The sequence below is a fragment of the Otolemur garnettii genome, unplaced genomic scaffold (assembly GCF_000181295.1).
Source record: "Otolemur garnettii isolate 467f Iridium unplaced genomic scaffold, OtoGar3 scaffold00002, whole genome shotgun sequence".
NCBI lineage: Eukaryota > Metazoa > Chordata > Mammalia > Primates > Galagidae > Otolemur > Otolemur garnettii.
This window is the reverse complement of record NW_003852397.1, coordinates 19,777,078-19,795,956: the sequence shown is the minus strand read 5'-3', so window position 1 is coordinate 19,795,956 and position 18,879 is coordinate 19,777,078. Positions and strand designations below refer to the sequence as shown.

Genomic DNA, 18,879 nt, shown 5'->3' with positions numbered 1-18,879 from the left:
TATTTGGGATCTCTGCTCTGAGTTGCTGTCATCTCCTGGTGGGCACAGAAGATGGCAGTAGTGTCCTGTGAGTTTGCTCAGCCAGCCAACCTGCCAGGCTGTGGCTCTGGCTCTGAAAACTAATGGGTCACAGATGTAAACTAAAAGGTCCAGACCTTTTCCTTGGGAAAACAAAACAAAACAAATGGTTTTGTATTAAAATGTCTGCCATGAAGTAAATGTTTGTTTCTCCCCAAGTTCGTATGTTGAAACTTCATCACCAGTGTGATAGTATTTATTAGGAGGCAGGGCCTTCAGGAGGTGATCAGGTCATGACAGTAGGGTGCTCATAAAGGGGACAAGGGCCTTACAAAGGAGGCCCCAGAGAACCGCCTTGCCCCCTTTCCACTGTGTGAGGGTACAGAGAGACGGCACCGCCTGTTAGCCTGGAAACGAGCCCTCACCAGACACAAAATCTGTTGGCCTCTTGTTCTTGGACTTTACAGCCTCCAGACCTGTGAGACAGAAATGACGGTTGTTCATAAGTCACTCCGTTTATGGCAGTTTGTTACAGCAACCTGGATGGACTAAGACAGTGTCTGTACAAGTATTAATCAAACTGGGCTCTAGAAAGGGTAATGAGATACTGTTTAAAATGAGAAATAAGGAAAAAAATTCTCAGGCATTTCATGTGTCTGGGTCTGACTGCCTTAATTACAATGATGACCTTATGCCATTTCATGGAGTCTAAGATTGAGTCTTTGCTCACTCTCTATTGCTCCCTGCATGTTTCTGCCTCTTTTCTCTGGGGCTCCCTGGGTACACTTGCTGCTGTAAGATCTGAAGTATCAGAAATGAGGAAATAGCTGGCTAACATCATATTGACTTCAAGAATACTTTATTTGTCCAGTTGCCATAATTGGGTTCGTATCTGTGCAGTCCATTCTCAGCATGTTACAGAACCAAAATTATCCTCTGTCTCTCATAGGGCTCTTAGGGACAGAAACCACAAATTTGGCAAGCAGACAGCTAACACCCATGCCTGCCACTACACTGCCATCAAGATGCTTCATTGCAAATCCGTACTAGGTCAAAACAGACACAAAGAGATCCTCTCAGTCTTTACATATACATTCAACCTGTTCCATGCGTCAGGGTTTTCTTTCTGAGAGCATTTTTGTTTTTACTTTTCACCAAACTCTTTTAAGATTAAGACAATTTTCTATATGATGTAACTACCAAAAATTAGAATCCTTCTTTATAGTACTGGAAGTCACATAACCAGGCAGTGTCTAGAAATGAACATATAGACAAGTGACCAAGATAATGATTGTTTGAATGTGTGTGAATGATCACAGGCAAAACTGGAAGCCATCAAAGACCACTGGACAGGGAACCAGCCCACATGAGCGTCTTCTCAGGGATGCTTCCTAATTAATCCCGTGAACAACGCATGTCAGTCTACTTGGATGTAATTTTTTTTAAAAGTTCGTATCTTCCCATTGAGCAATAAGACTAAAATCAGTAAACGTGTCTATGAGAACTTTGCTTGTATTATGGACTAATAAAAGCAAATAAAGTGTTATGATCAAAACACACATAATGTTATTTTTTGGCATCTTTCAGAAATAAGCTTATCGGATGCTTGAGAAATAAACTTGATAAGACATTGATGACTTCAAGCATCCTTGTATTTACATTGCTCTGGCTCCAACTTGATCTAGGACAGAATTCATTAAGATAAATTCCCTGGAATTCTAATTCTCTGTAATATTAAGATTATTTATGAAAAAAGGGTTATGTGGTCAAATATTTTTGGAGACTTGTATTAACCATACTTTAAATTTCTGTAAACTAATGTTTTAACATCTACGAGATGGCCACTGGGTATTCCCAGGTAAACTCTTGCTTACCCAAAACATCTGGAGACTTTAGATGGTCCTTGCTCTAACAGTTACAGTGAACGTGAATTTCATGGGGCACCACCGCAGGACAGGCTGGCTTATCCTAAGTCAGCTTATCACCACAATAAACATTCCTCTCCCTCTGCCTCACCACTCATGCTTTATGATGACTCTGCTCCTTCTCCTGAGTGGCCCTGCCTGGCTTGTCTCTGCATACCTCAGGGAACTATGGGCATAATATAACTGTAAAACTCTTCTGAATTCTCTTTTTGGTGTGCATCTGGCCTCACTATAGCTTGCTCAAGCTAAAACAAAACTGTGAATTAGGAAAACAGAGGCGTATTTCTTTACTGCTGTGCTCTCACAGATGTTAAAATGTAAAGGTGTATTCCAAATTGTCAGTGTCAGACTCACTTGGCTTTGTAAACTTTTTTGAACAGCGTGTTTTGTGGAGCTACCTTTTCTAGGATTCTCTTTGAGAGGGGCCATCCTGGAGGGATACTGATGGTCCACGCAGGAGACGTGGGATGCCAGTAAGTGTTTGAAGATAAACATGCACTGGCATCATTGGGAAATGAAATCAAACCTTATAATCTAGGGAAAGCCCAGCTTCCCTATGAAAATTAACTGTGGACTTTCCCTTAAACAAGGATTTGGTATATAGACATTGAAGGTAATATCTGAATGAAATTACATAGTTTGTGGAGTCCATACATTTAAAAATTCATAGATCTTCTGCCCTTCCTAATCTCTGAAAAAATCTTTTGTGTGGAAGACAAGTGTTTAGTATGCATCTTCTTCTGTATAGTCATTAGGTATCTTAAACAATTGCCAGTGTGAACTACTGATCTGATTCCCACTCTACTCCTCAAGTAGTATTTCCCTCCACGCATGCCATGAGACACTCAGGAATCTGTGTCTCCTTTCCTCTCACTGCAGTACCCACCCAACCGAACACAGCACTTTAGCATGTCTCAAATCATATATATCCTCTCTATCTCCAACACTGGTCTGAATCCAGATCCTCATCAGCCCTGATGACAATGATTTTTCACGGAATCTTAACCAGGTTTCCTTGCCCTAATCTTTCTCCTTCCCAAATCTCCCCATCATACTGATGCCAACATAATTTTTGTAAAGTGCATTCCCAATCAGGTAATTATAAATTACCTGCCAATTACCTGTATACAAACTAATAATTTTTCATACACATTTTTGTACAATCTCATCCACGCTTGCTTTTCCAATTTTCTCTGAGTGTCTGCCTCTAGCACGGGACACAATTCTGTTGCATTAGTCTGGTTGTGGTATGCCTTCATCCTTTCCCTCCTTTTTCCTGGGACCAGCTCACTTTCATACCAGCTATCCAATAAATATCTATTCACCTTTCAAGACTGACCTCAAGAATTTCCTTCTTTATGGAAACTTTCCTGATTTCTTTTGTTTGCTTGTTTCTTTTTCTTTCTTTCTTCTTTTTTTTTTTTTTTGCAGTTTTTGGCCAGGGCCAGGTCTGAAGCCACCACCTCTGGTATATGGGGACAGCGCCCTACACCTTTGAGCCACAGGTGCCCTTTTGTTTCTTTACCCACTATACAGTCTACAGAGTTCCATTATGCATATTTGTTCACATGATTTGATTTTGCCTACTAGTAGGCAAGTTTGTAGAGGTAAAATATGGCATATGATTCATCTTAAAATTTCCAAAGTCTGACTAGCACTTGATGCATTCAAGAATGTTGAAAAAAACCTTATTTAGTGAAAGGACCACCAATTTCTTTGACACACAAAATAATATAAATTATATACTGCATATTTCTGACTTTATATCATGTATGAGTATAACTGAAAAAGTGCCTCCTCTAAATTAGTCACCCAATACTGCCCATTTCTTTCCAGTATAATTGGAAAGCAAAAAAAAATGTGTGTGTGTACACACACATATATATTTATGTCTCTCTCTCTATATATATCTTTTGTTTTTTCCCTCAAATCATTAATGTTTTATCAATTTTCTCTTTTCCCATTGTTTCAAAAACCCACAATTATAAATATTTTCGGAAACAAAAGATTCCTGTTTCTGATCTGTCCTCTGAGCTAAATAAACAATTATCCATGATAGAACCTAGACAGAAGGGAAAAACTTTTTCTAGTCCTCCTATTTCAGATCATTAGGGGGCAAGGAAGGATTGAAACCTTTTACTCTCTGTGGTTGGAAGAGCAGAACATGATGGAGCCTTTTGAGGCTTGTAAGAAGGTACCACATTCTAAACTCTGGATCAGTTCTAGCCATCTTATATCAATCAATAGGAAGAGAAAGGACATAGAAACGTTTGATTTCCCAGAGACAAATTCTCTGAATTAATCCAAAGTCAGTTTTTGTGAAAAAACTTAGTGATTATTAGAAAGCATTGATTTTTAGAATTTATAGTTCTAGGTGAAATGGATTAGATATCAACACCTAACAAATAGTTTATAAAAAGAGAACAATCAAGTTAACCGCATTTCAGATCACTTCCATCCCCATTCTTACCTTTACATTTCCTATCAGAATTGTCCTAAGAGACATTATTTCAAAAATATCTTTTGATGAAAAAAAGTAGCATGTTTCCAAAATGGATGCACCATTTCTTCAATATGCTGGATACTTTTATGAGAAACATTTTAGTTGGATGGGCACAAAAGGCTTATCTCCCGTTGTAAAGCTATGCTGTGGGATCTCGTCTGAGGAATGGGAAAGCCCGGTAGGAGGCGGTGAAGAAGATGCTTTGAACTTGAAAGAAACAGAACAGAGCTTTAATACTTACAGCTGTCCTCTTCTTCAGTTATACATTTCACAACATAACAGGCGTAGATGAACCCTGCCAGCTGAAACAAAACAGAGATGCTTTAGATATCAGGCAAAGGCAACAAAACTGGGCCTTATCAGGGAGTGGCCTTTCACAATTAGGAATTTAAAACAAGACTCAAGGCTTCGAAATCTCCCCTCCAGCGTGGGTTCTTGATTCAAACGATGTTGATCTGTCTTACCAATAAACACATTGCTCTGTTTTTCTCTGATCTGCTTCTGTGTGTAAGATTTGTTAATCACTGGACAATCTAAAACAAATAATTTTAGGTGCAGAAAAAAATAATTTTAGCTATTCATTAATGGGTTAACACTCTCATTTGTGCCAATCAACTTTTGGTTTACTTTTCGTTAGCTGGGAGCCCAAGATTTTAAAATTAGATTCCCAGAGACCATAAGAAAAATGTTAAGGAGATTCCATGATATGTTGTGTAAACTCTTTGTAAGTAAAAGAAAACTCTTTGAACCAGGAAGCAGGGCAAACTGAACATAATTAAGATGATGTATAAGAGAAACGATGAGGTAGACACCTGTAAGCAAGGAGTATCATCAGCATATTGAACTTGGGATTGCACACATTCTCCATCCTTTCTGAGACATACTATTGGTACAAAAAGGTCCCTGTGGTTAGTGAAGTATTTTCTCATGTAATGGTACCTGCAAAAGCACACAGCAAAGCCATCTGATATCCAGCCCCTAGGAATAATGGTTTTGTATGCCTTAATATCAGTATAATGTTTACTCAAAGTTTGAGAGTGGGCAGAGGAACCAGTTAATAATTTCTTAATAAGGATAACACTCTTTTGTTCTGTGCACAAGTAATCCAGTTTGAGGGAATCCTTAGAGGTATGTACACAGAATAGTGATGAAGACTATTCTCAATGACATTTAAGACAGGATTGACCTGGCTGAGTACTGACCTCTCACAATAATATTTAGTGTGGAGAAGGGGACACTAAAGGCTGCCTTCTGCTGCTGCCTTCAATCAGAAAGCTCTAGCACAGAGGAAAAAGATGCTGTTCTGATAAGCCTAATGAAGTTGTTTTTCATTAGGTGTCACGTAATGACCTCATGGAGGATATGAGTGGGAGATTTTAAGTCAGAGGGTCCACTAACAGATCCAACAAAACAATTTGGAGATGGACAGGGTCCAATTAAAAAGAACTTCAGAAATTCTGTGTTGGATCTGAGAGAGAAAGCACGTTCTGGCAGATTCTGACTATCTTCCAAAGAGGAATCCTCCGCAGTAAAACAGTGGTTGTACTGGACAGAAGAGAAGGCAGCAGTAACTGCCCTGGGGAGACACAGCTTGGGAAGAAGACCCATCCAACGGGCTTCAGGGGCTTGAGAGGGAACGTATACTTCTCGTCCTTCCTTCCCCAAATGTTGTATCTTAACAAGTCTACCTCACAGAGAGCTAAATATGAATATTGCTGATGTTGTATGTGGTATTTAGTAGAATTAGTTTTCTTTTAAAAAATGTTTTAGAAAAATCATCAAATCAGCCTGTTGCTCTTTGAATTATATGTTAATGTTGGAAATAAAATAGTGATAGTACGGTGGCTCCTGTGGCTCCAAAGGGTAGGGTGCTGGCTCCATATGCTGGAGGTGACGGGTTCAAACCCAGCCCCGGCCAAAAAAAAAAAAAAAAAAATAGTGATAGTAAGAACTGCTTCCTTATTTAGTAGAGTGACCATCATTGTTTTTATGAGACTTATTTTTAGAATTCGGAGTTAAACACCAGTGTCTCCTATTTGGCTTTTTGCAAAGAGTTTGATTTAACTAAACAAAACCCATGTAGTGATTTGACCATTGTCATGGGCACTGGAAAAATAGAGACTGCACTATTACTTCTTAGTTGTATCCACCAAGACCCATGAAAATGCTCTTTTCTTGGAGTAACCCAGTCCCATGGGTTGTTTGTCACTGGTAGATGTGGCTGTGGCTAGGTGAAGAGCTCTGGGGTTTGGTTAAGTCACTTGGGTACTGCTTTTACTTTCGTCTCTTCCTCTGCATGAAGTCCTTACTATATGCGGCTAAGTGTTATGGATTTATCAATAGTTTAGCTCTTCATTTCAGTTTTGAATACTTGTTAAATTATTTGCAAAGCAATTTTTTCCCAATCACAAGCTTCTCTTTTGCTTCTTATCACTTCAGTTTTTCAAAATGAAAATCTTGGTAGCAAGCAGTGATAAATTCTGAGATTCAGAGCCAGTAAGTTCAAACTTCTCATTTAAGTGCTACTAGATTCTAGGTTATTAAGTATACTGTCCCAGACTTCTGCTAAGGTGCTGTATTCTGCTTACTAGTGATCTTTTAATTGTATTCAGTTGCATTCTTTAAATATCAGGGGAGCTCCTTTGATATAAAGGTAAATCCTGCTGAATTTTGTTACAAAAGCTTGCTGATTAAGAGAGCTTGAGCTTTAAATTTGGCCACCTTTAAACACACATGGAAATTTGCTTCCCCCAAATTCATCAAAATTCATGGACTCTACTCTCTTCCAGTTTTCCTACACTATAGAAATTTCTAATTTAATTTTATCTCCCTAACATCAATTTATGAAATTTACATGCAGACAAGGAATTTCATAACATTTCCAACAAGTCTGAATGCCCCCTACAACGTGCAACTCTGCTAATTGCTGCCTGGGCCGCAAAGATGAAATAAACCAGGGTTTGCCATTTTGGATTGGGCAATTCGTTTTCTGGGGACTGTTATACGTTAAGACAGTCAACTGAAAATGTCTCCAAACATTGCCATATGTCCCTTAAAGGGACCAGTTAGAGTCACTGTTTCAGATTTAGTCCTAGCCTTAAGAAATTTGTAATGTTATAGCAGGGATACATATGCATGTAATTAGAATTTGAAGCATCAATAGATTTAGATAAATTATGAGGAGGAAGGAAAAATATTGTACAACTACTAAGTGACAAATAATAAACTGGATACTTTCATGTGTTAGGTTATTAATTCTCACAACCATCTCGGAAAAATGTTATTTGCATTTTTGCAGATGAGAATTAACGTGGGACTTGCTTTTCCAAAAGGAGATCATCGGGTGGGCAAGGTATGGATTTTGTTCAGAAAGGGCCAGTAGTTAAACATCTGATGAAGGTTTGGGGATCTCATACTGTGAAGGCAGATTAGGGCCACAAGCAGTGGGCTTTGAGTGCATAGGAAATTGCAAATCTAATCATGCTACTTTTTTCTACATACATGCTTAAGGAGTACCACCTACCAAAATAGAAGTTTTCACAAACTAAAAATCCTTCTTGATGTGATACTTGGCTTCCTTTTTAGCTTCATTTTCCACCACTCCTTGTTAAAATTGATTGATGAGAGCGGTAAGCTCTTGGTAGTTTGCTGACATATATCAGGTGGTTTTCCTCCTCCATTTCTTAAGTCAATCTCTATTACGTCAACAAAGAATACTACCGCCCTACACCTCCTCCTTCCCCATCCTACTCTGCCTTGTACTTTGAGTGTTTCTAAATCATTCCTTAAGACTGAATTAAGGTACTGCTGCCCCCAAGAATGGGCAACACACTCCCTGAGTAGGGTGGAGGTTGCCACTTCTGAGTTAGACCTTGAAAGATGGTAGGGTTTTGAAAGGGAATGAAGGGAGGAAAGGAGAGAGGTGGAGAGGAAATCGCAGAAAAGAGGTGAGAAGTAATGGATTATGTTTAGACCCCTTTCTGGAGGAGTTTGGGCTTTATGAAGGGAAATAATGGGGCACAAAGGACAAAGCACAACATAGAGACTTGTGTTATTACGGTAGGTCTGAATGCTTGCAATTTAAATGGAATGATTTTATTTTGTTTATTATTTAAAGATGGTAGTAATAACAATAGATGGTACATATGACATTTTACTAGGCAAACACACAATTATCCACTTGTGAAAATACAAAATATTCCAGTTGTTTTAGTCTTTGGCATTCAAAGCTGAGTTAAGTCTAAATCTTTTCATTTTTATTCATCTTTTCACCTTCATGCATCTAATATGATTTGTTCACATCTAATTCACCTGATAAGGAATTACATATCATCTTGATATCATTACTGACTGAAAGGAAATGATTTTTTTTACTCTATAACTAAATCAGATTAAAATTCTTTTTTGTATCCACAAACCAAATTATGATTGTATGTCCCAGAAATCCACTTAGAAGCTAATAGATAAGAAGGAAACCAAAGCCTTTTGGTAAGTATTTTAAAAGATTCAATTGTGATATTTAAAACGTGACAACCTTAGTGCTTAAAATATTGTATTTTTAATTGCTTCTCAGCCTTTTGGCTAAGAAAATATTTTATCCTTGTGCTTCCAGGAAACTGGAGTAGTAGGAGGGTTGCATTTCCCTATTCCTCCTACTAAACACAATTAAAATATGGGCATTAGTAAAAGTCCTCATTTTCTACGGACTTCCATTGATACCACCCAGTTGGGGAGGGAAGGGCTGCCTTGTGACTACATACATACATGTATATGTATATATATAGAGAGAGATAGATATAGATATAGATATGTTATATATATATATAATAAAGAAGACTGCTATGTGTGTTTCTTATATATATAACTGATATGTTTTATATATATGATAACAACATATATGATGTTCTTAATATATATATTAATAAGACTCTGGAAAGTGGAAAGAAGGCAGAACAGTTAGGAACTATGGAACTCAAGGAAGGACGTAGGGTGAATTACATGGTATTTTTTTTTGTTTGTTTTTTGATTTATTTGTTTGGTCTCATGTATATCATATTTGATAGTGAAGAAGTCTATGACTTAGAAAAGGCCAGTGAACACAGATTTTTAAAAAGCTCAACAGAAGCCTGCCCTCTCTAGCCACAGGACCAGGAAAAAGGCAGCCTAGCAAGATAGAAAATTTTAAGACAATAATATCTGTTCTTCTTTAGCCATCGCTATATGAAAACAATAATAACAGCAATGATGACACACAAGAATAAACAAAACCAAACCTGTAGCCTCACTCCCCAGCAACAGTAGTACAGAGTAGGGAGCCAAGACTCCCCCCACCCCCAATCAAGCTGTGGTGTCTAAGAGGTCCGTCTGGGAGCCTGGACTTTCATCCCTGATGGGAAGTAGGAAGACCCCTCCTATCCTACCAATGCAGGATTAGTGGAGACAGCATGGTCAATCCAGAGTTCAGGCCTCTCTCTGCAGTCACAAGACAGTTCTCCGCTCCCTAACTGGGTGGTATCAGTGGAAGTCCAGTAGAAAATCAGGACTTTTACCAATGCCCAGCAGTAATGAGGCCAGTCCTCTGCCCTGGCAGATGCTGGTGAAAGCCACCTGGGAGCAGTAACAAAGCCTTTCTACTCACCCCAGCCATGGTGGTATCTGTGAGGGATGAGTGGGGATCAGGAGCTCCTATTGCCTCCCAACCTAAATGAAAAACGCTTCCCACCTTGAGTCTCAGCAAGGCTAAGCAAGGGGCCTAAGCTTCTGTCCCCACTTGGCAAACATGAATTAGCTTCCCTCCTTCTCCTTTCAAAACAGTATCAGAGCAATCAGCCAAAGCAGAAGTTGAATTAAGATCTAGGGTCTCACAACCTAATACCCAAGATATCCACGTTTCAATTAAAAATTACTCTGGATGAACTAAGGCATCAAGAGAAGCTAACAGAGGTGACAGATTTTAGAAATTATCTGACAAATATTTTAAAGTACCCATCATAAAAATGCTTCAACAAGCAATTATGAACACATTTAGAATAAATGAAAAAATTAGAAAGGCTCAGCAAAGACATAGATGATACAAGGAAGGATCAAATCAAAGATTTAGAAGTGCAAAATGCAATAATAAGAAAACTCACCAACAGAATGGAGGAGACAGAGGAAAGAATCAATGAACCAGAGGTAGAACAATAGAAATAACTTAATCTGGTCAACAGTGAAAGAGTAGACTGAAAAACATAAACTGAACCTCAGGGACCCATGGGAAAATAACAAAAGAGCTAACATTTTTGTCTTTGGAGTCCTGAAAGGAAATGAGAAAGAGGTAAGTACTGAAAAAGTTCTGACAGAAATAATAACTGAAAACTTCCTCACTTGGACAAAACACATGAACTTATAAATTCAAAAATCTGTACCCCAAACAGGATAAAGCTAAAGAAATTCACAACAAGGCACACAATAGTTAAACTTTTTGGAAGATCAAAGACAAAAATCTCGAGAGCAAAGACAGGGAAACATTTACATACAGCCACTTGAGAAAACAGTTCGGAGGTTCCTTAGAAAACTAAACATACAATTATCACATAACCCAGCAATTCTACACCTAGGCATTTATCCTGGGGAAATAAAGATATGTTCCCATAGAAACTTGTACACTAATGCTTATCGAATCTTTATTCATAGCGGTCCCAAACTGAACACAACTCAGATGTCCTCCAGTGAGTTAATGGTAATAGCTAAACAAAGCCTGGTACATTTCATTCCCTGAAAAACTACCCAGCAATAAAAAGGAGGGGACTACTGATATATGCAACAACCTGCATGGACTTCTATAGAATTGTGCTGCATGAAAAAAGTGAACCCAAATGGTTACATATTATATGATTCTATTAAGATAACATTTTTGATGTGACAAAATTATAAAAATGGGGAACAGGTTAGGGCTTGCCAGGAACGAAGGAAGGATGGGGTCCAAGGAAAGTGGAGGGGGCCCAAGAAAAGGCAACATGAGGGATCCTCATGGTAGTGGATAGATCTGTTCTGTGTCTTGGCTATCAACATTAATACCCCAATCGTGATTTTCTACTAAGTTTTCTAATATGTTACTATTTGGGGTCACTGGGTAAACGGCACACAGGAGCTCTCATGCTACTTTATATAACTGAATGTGAAACACCATACTTTCATAGTAAAAGGTTTAATTGAAAATAGTGTATTTTAGGGTATGATTATTTATGTTAAAAACCTTTTGTATTAAATTACAGATATATTTAAACAAGGTAGATATGCTAGTTTTCTAAGAAAAAAGACATATTAATTTTTTTGGCAAAAAATATTTTAATAAAGACAGTTTTTTTCCTTGACTAGGAGTTCAGATGAGGCATTGGCAAACACTACTTTTTTTATCTGCAATTATCTCGCATTTCAAATAAATTAGTTCTATGGTTTCATTTCAAGTAAGTAGTCCATTTTTGTTCTGAATTCATAGTTCATATGCTTTAAGCCCATGCTTTTTGCAACAGAAATCTGAAAAGAAGGATATTATGCACACACAAAGTATAATTTTAAGTTGCAGATGATTTTTACTTGCTCTTTTTCATCTTATTCCATCTACATAATTTGAGATTGCTTCAGCAAAGCGTTCTAATGTGATTATATCAGTATTATTAATGAAGGTCTTTATATGAAGCATTTTATCATGTGGGCTAGTATATCATCTCTATTGTTCACCAGATGATTTTTATCCCATACCATTCCACTGGCTGTACTATTATGGAGCACATGGCAAATTTTCTTTGCTACAAATAATCCAGGTGCAGTTATCAACCTACTCATGGAGGATTGCCTCGAGTGCTATTGTGAATGTTCACAGCCTACTGGGTCAGAACAGCTTTTCAGAGGATCACAAACATATCTTAATGCCAGCCTTTAGGTATTGTGCTGCATCATCAAGCGTGACTGTATTAAACACTTTCTAAAAGATTAAATAATTTAGACGTACATGCAAACTTGCATTATTTACTTCCGGTTGGGAAATGGATTGAGCTAAGGGCCAACACTGGCTTACCAATCATTCTCAGTATAAATTTGTTCTGGCACCTGGCCAATTTGATTGCTCTAAACTTACCAAAAACTTACCCAAGTTCAGATGAGTACCTATTAGTAAAAGTAGGGATAAAGATATTCAGGCAGGGTGAAAAATGGCTAATCAAATTCAAATATCTTCATGGTTAATACCTCTCTCACAGTGTAAATATCAGATTAGTTTTAGAAAGTGTATTGAGAGCAGCAGTTCAACCATTCTACACATGTGCCAGTTGGGACATGATCAAAAGAATGGCCAATTTAGTGCAACAGAACTGCCACAAAATGCCTTCCATTTCAGAGGTAAAAGCCATAGGGAAGTCCTTGATGAAAACTATTTACTGAAAATAATTGGAGGTATAAAAGGCAACCCATCAATAATACCATATTATCTTAATGGCAAAACATAGTTTAATATTATATATTTATCATGTATAATAGGGACACTGAGTTATTCATTATGAATTATTGGAGGCAGAAAGTATAGTTTTAAAATGTTCTGTAAAATATAAATAATTACTACTATCCTTCAAATTCCTGAACAAAATTCCTTTGGGATAAAATGGTACAAGCAGGGTAACTTTTGCTCACACCTAACAAGAAACCCATGACAAAATTAACTGTGAAAAAGTAAGGCACTTGCAAAAATAAAGTAGCCCATGTTGGGCATTCCAATTAATAGATAAGGCTAAAAATGGTCAGTGTGTCATTGGAAAGCATGTGCTGTCCCAGTGATGACAATGGGAATACAAGGTCAAATTCTCTGAGAGACTAGGACAGCAGATCATTTGTATTGGAATACTAGCTACAAAAATAACTACCACTAAATAAGTGCCTTTGGAAAAAAAAGGAGCTAAAACTACATTAATATTTCTTTCTTTTCAGTGGTACATGATTCAAAGACTAGGAAGCTTTAGAATATATAAACGCAACTTCAGTACTTATTGCACCAATTATCAAAGTAGTTTATTGATTAACAATATATAAAAAGGATGTCAGTAGTGCTCTCACTGCATTGTGAAAGAAAAAAAAACTAAATAAAAGGGGAACAGCAGAACGTATCATTAAAGATAAAAGTTGCTTCCAAATATTATAGTGAATTCCTATATTATTTGGGTTTCAGAACTATAGTTAATCAGGAACCTTAGAGCAATTGGTCCCTTTACCATGACATCTGTGGGAATATGCTTTATGCTTATGAAAACGTATTTTATGTGGAGTTCAATAAAGCTCTCTTCTGGAGCAAAGTACTGGCTGCAGTATGTGGCAGAGGAAGATGAATGGGAGTAAAGTTAGCAACAGAAAAAGAGCCCCCAAAGGGAATGAGATGTGGATTGGGGAAGACACAAATTTGAAGACCAGTTTTTCCCCAAAGCAATTTTAAAGGCACAAAGCTGAATCAAAATGTCACTTAAAAGGCCCATCAACTCTATCCATGTGTAGTGGTATAATCCAGTTGGACTGAATAATTTTGGAGTCAGAACTTGGCTATGATTAGTGTTCTTCACTGACCCCCTTCTTCCTTTCTGAGTTACCTTCTTTTCAAAGTAAATCTTAAATTATCTTCTTTCATATTGGTTCAAGGCCAATAAGAAGGCGACAGAAGCTGTGTCATATACTTCAAAATGAAGGGATTTCAGGGTAACATGATCATTAACATTTGGGAACATATAGAACTGTAAAAACTACAACTGAATTTGTGTTTTTCACATTTTTATTTTTTAATACCTAAACTTCAAAATCAATCAATCATCTAACCAAACCTTCGCATCCTGGTAATAGTTGGGAAATAGGAAAGGAAATGCCAGTGATATATATTCAAAGTATCCTAATAGTTGTCACTATAGGAGCGTTAACTATATTCTGGGTAACATCTTTACAGCTATTATTCTACCAATTCTTTCCCAAACTAAAGAGAGAAGTTTTATCATTGTCCAAAATTTATATATATGAAATCTGAGGCTTAGAGAAGTTAAGTGATATCCCAAGATTAAGAGATAATGAGAAATCTTAAAACAATGCCTACAGACCAGCTCACTGCTGGTGAGCAAGGGGAAACTCATGTTAGGTGGCTACTCAGTATGGTTGGGATGGGTCTAAAAGCCTGAAAATCTAATCAATGATGAATGTTTGCTCATAAGGAAAGACTTGAAAGAAAAGTATCTTTTTAGCCCAAGCACTTGTGGCTGTGCTTTAGTCTTCCATATTAACTATCCAATTTGTATGTAATGCTTTTTGGTACCTTCATGAAATGCGGTATTTTCCTAACCAACAAGCAAAATTTAACTTCATACTATGAGCACCTTCTGAAGCATGGAGTATATCAGGGCTACTTCTCAGGGAAGTGTTTCCTAAATACCAAAAGACACATCTAGGTTCTCCTCACTCTGTCCTGAGCTAACATCCTAACACCTGTATTAAATAACTCAATTCATTTTATTGCATTATTATTATTTTTTTGCATGTGAGTTTTTAAATTGGGCTATGAAAATTCTCAAGAGTGTCCAAGGGTACTTCCACAGAGGGTGTAAAAAAATGTATACACGTTTTAAGAAAGGAAAAAACTTTTTAAAATTGTTATAATGTTTAATAGTAATAAAAGATGAATACAAGTTATGTTTGAGCATGTCTTGTAATTGTAGTATTGATTTAAGTATTGACATTTTAATACAGACTTTCCCTTTCTTAATATATGTTTACATTTTTTGGCACCCTCTCTATTATCCCAGAAGTTCCTGCTTAACTTTCTCCTCACCACTTCCCCATTCTTCACATCTCCCACTGGGTAAAATCAGACTGTTCTGAATTTGATAACTGTAGAATAATTTTGCTGGGTCTTGAACTTTATACAAATGGAATCTTATTGCTTTGTGTATGGTTTCTTTCACTGAGCATAGTATTTCTGAGATCAATCCAGGTTATTGCATGTATTAGTAACTCATTATTTTATTTTCAACTGGCATTCCATAATATGAACATACATTTATTAGTTAACTTTTGAGATATCACAAACCACACCAAAATTTTGTGGCTTAAAACCAAAACCATTCACTTTTTCTCATTGTCCTTTGAGTCAGTATTGGGAACCAGCCCCAACAACACTATGGGTTCTCTTCCAGTGGCTTGGTGGGGTGAAAGGATGAAGAAAATGAAAAATAAGAGACAAGAGACAAAGAGATAGTTTTAAGAGTTAAGCTGGGGTTGGGAGCCTGCAGCCCTTCTTTGTGAAGATTCCAGCATGCAGTCCTGAATTCCAGGCTAGTGCTGTGTTTATTTCATACATCAGTGTTTCAGTCATAAATCTCATGAGGGCAAGGCAAGCAATCCCGTGATGGTTTTTGCTGCACTTGATTTTTCTAACTAAACTATTTCTTTAACTATGTTATTTGTATGGATTTGCTTGTTACTTTTATTGCTTTAGGGTATGTATGATTGTAACACAAACAGATTATGGAACAGCTAAACAGTCTAGGAGCAGGATGTCAGAGAAAATCCCCATTAGGCCATGCACACAAATCATAATCGTGATTGTTAACACTCAGGAAGCCTTGTGTCGGGACAGATTGATTCCAAGTGACAGTAGAAAAGAGATATTTTATCTCTTTACCTGGTCTGGAGAGATCTTGCTATGTTCAACAGAGTTTAAACACTCTATATTTCCAACTCTCCCAAATCACTCTCCCTCAGTGAACAGCCCTGCCCGAGCAGCGAACTTCTGCCAATGCAGGGGGAGTTTCAGCAGGACAGCTTTCAGCATTTTGAAGGGGCAGGCCTCCCACAGTGATTTTCACTGAAACTAGGACTTTCCTGAATCACTTTTCTCCTGTTCTGTTTTCCTTTCTCCATCCTCTGCTATCATATTCCTAATTCAATTCTTAATCTGTTTACAACTAATAATTGCAAATTGGTTTCAAGCTTATAAAATTATTATTACTAGTAATGCAAGCACAACAAGATATGACTTTTCCCTTAAATATTCCCACATACACCCTGCATCCAGCAATTTGGGCTAAGTTCAGCTGGGCAGTTCTTCTGCTGGACTTGATGGGGTTCACGCATGCCTCTGTGGTTGCTGTGGATCAACTAGGCAGCACTTTTTCTGGTGGACAAATGGACCAGTAATTTGTGATCTCACTGATCTAATCATTCATCAAGGCAATCTAGGCTTGGGCACAGTGATGTGGCGAGTTTAGTGAGCATTATTAGTAGGCTGCCCCTTTCAAGTCTGTTTGTATTATGTTTGCAAACTCACTGTCAAATCAATTGTGAGCCATTATGAAAAAACTCTCCCATTTGCCACAAAATATTTATTTGTGCATATGTTGAAAGATTTTAGGACTGCCTCCATGTTGGGGACACTATGAATAAGGCTGCTCTAAACATTTTATTTTTGTGAACAAAATTTTCACTTGTCTCAAAGAAATACCCACTAGTGCAATGTTTGGGTCATGAGATAAGGACCTAGCAGGATGGAAGTGGGCTAGGTCTCTGGAAATAATTCGTGGGGAATAAAACCAGTGGATTCTTCAAGAACTAAGATTACTATCATCCAAATTTATTTTTATTTTTTAGTATGTTTGTATGATACAATTGCCTTCCCAACACCTCATTAAACTGTAAACATTAGTAAACTTTTGCTTTGTACACTGTTTTAGATGAGAGGACTTTGGAGAAATGAAAGAATCAAGGTGGCGCTGTACAAAGATGGGATGTAAAGAGACAATTGAAAATTTATTTGAAAGAACGGGTGGAGTTAGGGGTGTCAAGGAGCATCCCACGAATCCCCAGTGATGCTGCAGAAGACATGGCGTATGGGATGGAATTGTGGACTATTTTCTAATCTCAAAGAACAAGTTGTTCCCAGTAGAGGGAAGTCCTTTGCTGCCACATGAATGAGCATAATGCCCACCTCTTTGTAGACTCTCAAGGATTAACTGGTTGTTACTTCCAGTTAGTTGGAATCTTGTATCTTGAACTAAGTCATTTAAACAATTACGTTTTAGGATTTCATGATTAAACAGTAATGGGAAGACATGACTCATCTAGTTATAGGTTCAATGTGAAGATAAATAAAATCATAAGTATGAATATACTTAGAGCTCCTGACAGAAACATTAAATGCTCATTTTCCTCACTTCAGAGTTTTCTTCAGATTTAGTCATCCCCACAAGAAGGAGAGCAGATGTTTATTTCTTCTTTTGTTCCTAGTACATATTGATTAGCTCAATTGGTTTCTGTTTTTTTTTTTTTTTTTCCCCTAAGTGGGCAGGGGTTGAGAACTGTTAATTAAAGGGTTTTTTTGAAACAACTTCTAAAAGTGAAGTTTCGATATGAAGGTTAGAATTGTTTCTCTAACCTCCCAAATTTTAAAAGCCCTTTAAAAAATATTTACTTATTCTTTAGTAGTAAATATTTGTCATATTTCAGAGCTCTAATTTTTCTTCTGTTTATGTCAAACTAATTCTATCAAGATCGTGTTCTCTTATTTTCTCCCTTTAATTATTGTATCATTAAAATTTTCTCATTACACACTTGTCAAAAATATCAATGAGAGTACAACATTAATGACTCCATTCAAGAAACAAAACAAGAGGAGAAAACAAAAGATAGAAGAAAAGGATTTGCTATGACTTGTGTTTTCCCCTTAATTCCAGGAAAGTATGTTTTTTGTTCCATTATACTTCTTACTACAGTTGAAAAGAGACAAATGAGCAAGCTCTTTATAATCACAGCATCAGAACTCAGAGGGAGAGAAAGTTGTCTGCATTTTTCTTGCCTTTAAAGGTGCCATCATTATCAATTGTTTTCCCAGAAAAAGTGAGGCTTGATGACAATCTATCTTCTCATTTTACTTCTCAACAACTTCAAAACGGTTGAAACCTTATTACTGAATGTCACCTCTGTGTGTATTTGTGTGTGAATGTGAGTGTAAAAAAGGCAAGGAATACTGAGGAGGAGATGACATTCTGCTAATTTTTATGGTCTTTGTAAAGGTTGACTGAGTTCTGTAATTAGCCCCCAGTCTCCTTTTGCAGATCAATTTTCTAAAATTACATAGTTTAAGGGATATGGATATTTTTGAGACAGGATTGTGCTTTGTCACCTGGGCTGGAGTGTAGTGATGTGATCACTGCTCACTGCAGCCTTGATCTGTCAGGCTCCTCCTGCTTCAGCCTTCCCGGTAGCTGGGGATACAGTTGTGTGCTACCAAACCCAGCTGATAAGTTTATCTATTTTTTTTTCAATATTTTTGTCGAGATGGGATCTCTCTATGTTGCTCAGGGCTAAGAGAATTTTTTATACCTCATTTGTCCCCTCCACACCAGAAAGTTCTCAGCTAGAATTAGTTTGCATCTA

General features: G+C 37.3%; 1 protein-coding gene across 1 annotated transcript in view; it reads right to left on the bottom strand.

Annotated features, from left to right (window-relative positions):
• The window catches only part of NKAIN2 (sodium/potassium transporting ATPase interacting 2), a 542,543-nt gene that overhangs the window by 21,943 nt on the left and 501,721 nt on the right, over positions 1-18,879 (bottom strand). Inside the window, exon 4 of the mRNA XM_012805160.1 lies at positions 4,688-4,748. Coding sequence (XP_012660614.1) covers positions 4,688-4,748 — 61 coding nt within the window. The remainder of the gene's footprint in view (positions 1-4,687; positions 4,749-18,879) is intronic.